This window comes from Dipodomys ordii, unplaced genomic scaffold (assembly GCF_000151885.1).
Source record: "Dipodomys ordii isolate 6190 unplaced genomic scaffold, Dord_2.0 Scaffold303, whole genome shotgun sequence".
NCBI lineage: Eukaryota > Metazoa > Chordata > Mammalia > Rodentia > Heteromyidae > Dipodomys > Dipodomys ordii.
Window position 1 is genome coordinate 657,400 of NW_012267519.1, and position 6,589 is coordinate 663,988.

Sequence of the window (6,589 nt, forward strand, 5' to 3'; positions counted from 1 at the left end):
GACCCCCACCTGTAATGCACACACCTAGCTGTACTGAGGGAGCAAGGAGAGGGCAGCAGGGCCAGACAGCCTGGGAATGGTTGGCTCGTGTGGGGGGAGGGAAAATGTGGGTTAGGGGCAGGTAGGAGGGCACTTGGAGACCCCCATTGGGACGAGATACACAGATTATCTGAACCCTTTTCCACGCTGGAGGAGCCCTCACTCTTCGTGTCTCCTCTTCCCTCACCCCTACCCTCCAGGTCAGGAAAAGGAGGCGCCATGGCGACATGGAGAAACTCCCTAGCGAAAACGAGGGCAAGCTGGACAAGGAGGGAAAGTCAGACGATGAAGTAGAACCTGAGGCTGAAGGAAAGTCGGAGGAAGAAGGGAATCAAGAAGAGGAGGGGAAGGCAGCACGGGAGGGCCAGCTGGAGGGTGAGGGAGGGCCAAAGAAGGAGGGCCACCCCCGGGATGAGGACAAGTCAGGGAAGCAGGGAAAGTCGTCAGAAGATGAGGGCCAGCCACCAGGTGAGGGCAAGGCAGAGCCCCAGGCCAAGGCAGCCAGCGAGACATGCGCAGCTGAAAAGCGTCCGGCTGAAGATTACGTGCCCCGGAAAGCAAAAAGAAAAACCGACCGCGGGACCACGGATGACTCTCCCAAGAACTCTCGGGAGGACTTACAGGACAGGCATCTGAGCAGTGAGGAGATGATGAGAGAGTGTGCTGATATGTCCAGGGCTCAGGAAGAGCTAAGGAAAAAACAGAAAATGGGAGGATGTCACTGGATGCAGAGAGATGTGCAGGATGCATTCGCCCCAAGGGGCCAACGGGGTGTCAGGGGAGTGAGGGGCGGAGGAAGAGGCCAAAGAGGTTTACACGATATCCCCTACCTTTAACGCCCTTGGCCTTAGATTCTGACTTCTCTGATGAGAACTTTGCACACCCTGCTTTTCCTGGTAGATAAGCTCCAGGTCCTGTGCTTTTAACCTTATGCTGATACTTTGCATTAGGTGTCACTGTCCTTACCAGCAGCCTTTTGACTCAAATACAGTGCTCTCTCTTTTAGTACTGGATTTTCACCCATGCATGTACATTGTAAAATAACAATAAAAAACAGTTCACCAAACTGCATATATGGTATCAGCCTATTTTTATCAAAATGTAACTATGTTTACACAATACATTTGTACATAGAGAAAACAAACTGTATAAAACCTCAGCAATGGTCATTCCTACTCCATGACCAAAAATAGATCTCTCCTGTACTGAAAAGTAAGTCTGACAACCTGACAGAATCATTGTTCTATACCATTCTCCTGTTGTGTGCCCATCCAGAGCTTCCCTGGGTGTGACCTGATCAGTAGGCGTTGCTACCATTTCTTTTGAATCTGTTACTGCCCAGTGGCTCCTCTGTGTCACATTTTTGGCTTTCCCTCTCTGTCTGTCTGTCAGCGGTGAACCTTGAACTCAGGGGGTCAAGGTGAGGTCCCTGAGCTCTTTTGATAAAGGGTAGTGCTCTACCACTTTGAGCCACAGCACCACTTCTGGTTTTTGAGTGGTTAACTGGAGATAAGAGTCTCATGGGGACTTTTCTGCCCAGGTAGCTTCATACTGCAATCCTCAGATCTCAGCTTCTTGAGTAGCTAGGATTACAGGCATGAGCCACCAGCACTGGGTTTTTTTTCCCTCTCTCTCTCCTGTCCCCACTTTTTCCTAAACAATATGGATTATGTTTGCCATGATAAAAATTTTTCAAAACTAAAACCAGAAAATAATACATAAAAAGCAATTGCTTAGTTAAATGTTCTTAGGAGAGCTGAAAACATTTCTATTGTCAGAATGTGTCACAAGTAAAATTCACATTACCTCTGGGACCTATAGCTGACAAAGTTAACTTAGTACTTAACCACTGTTTTGAGGGTCAGTCTTATTATCTATAAAATGGGAATAATAATAACCTCATAGGACTGCCTGGTGTATCAGATAACATGCCAACAATGTGATATGTACTAAGTTGGCTCCCTGGCAGTAGCAAAACCCTGGCCAGTCTGAAACACCTGGTTGGGGATGGGGGCGGGATTGAAGGGGTAGTTCTCACATGTGCCCAGATATAAGTTTACGTAGCTGAGAAGCAGTGTCACTCTACTCCAGACGCTACCACATCTGGTGAACATTCCTGTCCTACTGTACCGTCTACTTACACTCCCTGTTAACAACCCCTCTTCTATTGGAGTCCTGTTGGTGATAAGACCCTCTACTTCTATATAGTCCACATAAGGCCAAAGACCCTATTTGGCCCCTATAAGGAGTATACATAAAGCTTTTCTCCTTGCTGCAGAGTTGGGTGACATTTTGGATTTCAGAACATATATATTCAATGGCTAAAAACTATGCAAACCATGCAAAATTCGAAAGAACTCTGAAACATTTCTGATTCTAATTTTCTCACAAATAAAATATAAAGTTCTCTGCCTGTGCTCACCTCACAAAAGAGCTGAGTGAGTTTTTTGTTCTAATTTTTTAAAAGATTATCTCAATTAATTTTCCAAAAGAGACTCACCCTTCCAATGTAAGAGAAGAAAAGTTTAAGAGTGCAGTGTCCAGGAAGGAGAAATCTCTGCTACTCAGTTTTCCCATACTCTCAGAAGCATTGTCTGTCAGCAGGGGCTTACTCTGAAGAGGGAGTATGAGAGCGATCAGTCCCATCCTTCACTGTTGAAACAGCAGCTCACAGAATGTATTAGAAGAAACAGGGATTCAGAGCTCCCTCAGGATGGATGCTGTAACCAAGATTCTGTCTGTTTTTATCAATTGGAAAGCTCTTGAGATCTAAAGGCATATCATATCATTTGCTCCCTAAATAGTTCATATCTGTTAATTCATGTAATAAATATACCCACGAAGGGCATCTACTATAGAGGAAACTCTCAATAATTAGGAATTCAAAGTGAACATCTTTGCAGATATCATTCACCCTCTCCCTAATCCCTCTGTATCCCTGTGTTTTCTCAATGGTCCCAAGTACAAAATGGCTGTGAAATTGATCAAAAGTTTTGACTTCCTTTACCTCTCTATCAGATGACAATTGAGTTGGGAATCTGCCAATAGCCTGGGCCAAGGATGAGTCCCTAATGTGGTACCATGTCCAGAGGGAAGGTAGATTATAATGGTTTTCTGTGAGTAAGGAGAAGTAATACTTTGACCTTAAATGGAAACTGTTCAACTTTCAAAATAGCCTGGAACACTTCTTAAACTTATTAATCATGAGTGTTAGGGTTTAATTCTATATTCTTACTTCTGTCTCATTGATCTATATGTCTATGCTTAAAACCAGTGCCACACTGCTTTGATTACTACAGTTTTAAAGGAAGTTTGAAAATCGGGAAATTTGGGCCACTAAATTTCTTCTCTTTTTTTCAGTATTGTTTTGGCTATTCTGGGTACTTGAATGTCAACATGAACTTTGGGACAAATCCATAATTTTCTGCAATGATGTCAGTTTAAAATTTGATAGGGATGAAAGTAAATCTGTAGGCTCATTTGCAGAGTGATACCACCCTAACAATATCATTTTCCAGTTCAGAAACCCAGTGTGCTTTTATGTTTAATTTTTCTTTAGTTTCTTAATTTTTCTTTTCATTTTTGGCACACAATTCTTATATTCCTTTAGTTAAATTTATTACTTTTTTCTTTTCTTTTTTTTGTGGTGCTTGGGATCAAGTCCTAGAGCCTATTACTTGCTGTGCAAGTGCTATTCCACTGAACTATTTACCTTACCTATTTTATTCTTTTTTTAATTTAATTTAATTTTTTTGTGAACATACTGTACAGAGGGGTTACAGTTACATGGGCAGGATAATGCGTACATTTCTTATCAAGCATTGCAGCCTCCTCCTTTGTTTACCCTTCACATCCCTTCCCAGCCTCCCTCCCCACCCCCAACCCAATCCTCCCCCTTACCTATTTTATTCGTGTGTGTGTGTGTGTGTGTGTGTGTGTGTGTGTGTGTGTGTTAGTCCTGAGGCTTGAACTAAGGACCTAAATGCTGCCCCTGAGCTTCTTTTGCTCAAAGCTAACACCCTACCACTTGAGTCACAGTTCCACTTCTGGATTTTTGGTGGCTAGAAATAAGAGTCTCAGGAAAGGGTCCAGGCTGGTGTCTAATTAAGATTCTCATATCTCAGCCTCCTGAGTAACTAGGATTACAGACATGAGACATCAGTGCCTGGCCATTTGACATTTTTGATTATATGTAAATGGAATCATTTTCCTAATTTTAGTTTTGGATAATTCATTGCTACTTCATAGAAATGCAATTCATTTTGATATTGTATTCTGTAACCTTCCTGAATGTAGTTATTAGTTCTCAAAGCTTTTGAAGTGTGGATACACGAGAAATACTATATACAAAATCATTTTAACTGTGAATAAAGGTAAATTTACTTTTGTTGTTGTTGTTCGTGGTGGTGGTCATCATAGGGCTTGAACTCAGAGCCTGGGCATTGTCCCTGAATTGTTTTTTTGCTAGCATTATACCACACTAAGCCATAGTGCCACTTCCAACCTTCTGGTGGTTACTTGGAGATAATAGTCTCATGGACTTTCCTGCCTGGGCTGGCTTCAAACTATGATCCTCAGCTCAGCGACCTGAGTAGCTAGTATTACAGGCATGAGCCACTTGGTGCCCGACTTAGATTTACTACTTTATTCCAATTTGAACATCTTTTATTTCTTCTTTTTGTCTAATTGTCCTATTTAGAATCTCTAGTACAACATTAAATAAAATTCAAGAAACAAAATATCCTTACTTTGCTAATGATCTCAGCAAAAACATTTAGTTTTTCATTATAACTGTAATCTATACATTATATCTGTGTATATTCTTAACTTTTCTAATTAACCAGCAAAAAGCTGCTGGCTTGGAGGAATGGCTCAAGTGGTATAGTGCTAGCCATAAGCAAGCAAGCTGAATGAGGGCATAAGGCCTGAATTCAAGCCCCAGTACCAGAAAAAAAATGTCTATTTCATCTAGGTTATCTAATTTGTTGCTAAATTAAAAAAAACTACTGTGTGGCCAATCAGCAAAGATGCCAGGATATAAAATGAAATTCAAATTTGCACTTGACCAGGCAGAAGTGTGGGTTGCCATAAGCATTCTATTTACAGCTGACATCTGAAGGGTGGGGAGTCTTGGGAAACTGAACTTTTAACCTTTGTGCTCTGTCCTAACTCTGAGGTGTTGATGTTGAAAGCCTGCACTGGCCTACTGCCCAATTTGCATAAAACCAGTACTATGACACTAGGTTTATGCTAAAATAAAAACCTTTGCATGGTCCACCAACAAGAGCTAAAATAAAGTTCCAATTTCTCTTCTTTGGTCACTTGGTACTGGGGGAACTTATAGGAAGGGAGAGGGGAAAATTTGTTAACTAAATGCTGAAAAGAGAGAATTCTAGAGTATATTTGAGCAGGCATAGACAGATTGTCATGCAGTTACCATCTTCTGCCCCAGGGAATTTGGGGCTTCTGACATCAGATGAGATAGTTGCTTTTCCACATATTGATTCTTTCAAAGCCTGTTCCAAACCATCCTTAAATGGATGCTGGAGACATTTCCTGAAAGACAACTGAAGATTATTATGTGAGGAATTTACGTTCAAATGTACCCAGGCCCTAACTAATTTCAGTATCAGAATTGAAGAGAATTATAGCAATCTAGAGAATTGATTAGTGTTGCAAAACACTATTAGGGGTCAGTAGTGCCAGAAAATGCCACACATGTTGAAAGGTAATTGAGAAGACACCAGAGACATCAGAGATACAGGCTAAGCAATAGTTCTGTTAGATTTGCCACAGGCCACTTTAGTAAGCTAGGAGAACATCTCCTGAAATCAGAACAGATCTCCAGCTGTGGAACAATTTATGCTCCAAGACATAGTTAAAAACAATAGAGCCGGGTGCCTGTGGCTCATGCCGGTAATCCTAGCTACTCAGGAGCCTGAGATCTGAGGATAGCAGTTCAAAGCCACCCCAGGCAGGAAAGTCCGTGAGACTCTTATCTCCAATTAACTACCAGAAAACTGGAAGTAGTGATGTGGCTCTCCTTGAGCTGAAGAGCCCAGAGTTCAAGCCCCACAACTGACCTACAAAAACACAAAACAACCGAACAAAAACAGTGGAGAATCTGGGCATTGGAGGCTCACTCCTGTAATCCTAGCTATTCAAGTGGCTGAAATCTGAGGATTGTAGTTCAAAGCCAGCATAGGCAGTAAAATCTATGAGACTTTTTCCCCTAGTTAACCACCCCAAAAGTAGAGCTGTGGCTGAAGTGGTAGAGTGTTAGCCATGAGCAAAAATAAAGCTCAGGGACAGCATCAGGACCTAAGTTCAAGCCCCATGACCAGCACATTCTCTGTCTCTGTCTCTGTCTCTGTCTCTCTCTCTATCTCTCTCTGTCTCTGTCTCTGTCTTTCTCTCTCTCTCTCTCTCTCTCTCTCACACACACACACACACACACACACACACAATGGAGAAATTAGGAGGCAATTAGTGGCGTTAAACATCTGAATATCTTCAGGTTAAGTGAAAAAGACAGCTCTGCCCAAAGGGC

General features: G+C 42.1%; 1 protein-coding gene across 1 annotated transcript; it reads left to right on the forward strand.

Moving 5' to 3' along the window:
* The first annotated feature begins 266 nt into the window (after positions 1-266).
* On the forward strand, positions 267-995 carry LOC106001502 (transcription elongation factor A protein-like 3). The gene is given in 2 exon segments (XM_013036596.1): positions 267-794; positions 796-995. Coding segments are annotated over 2 exon segments (558 nt in total). The 3' UTR covers positions 826-995.
* Positions 996-6,589: the final 5,594 nt, after the last annotated feature.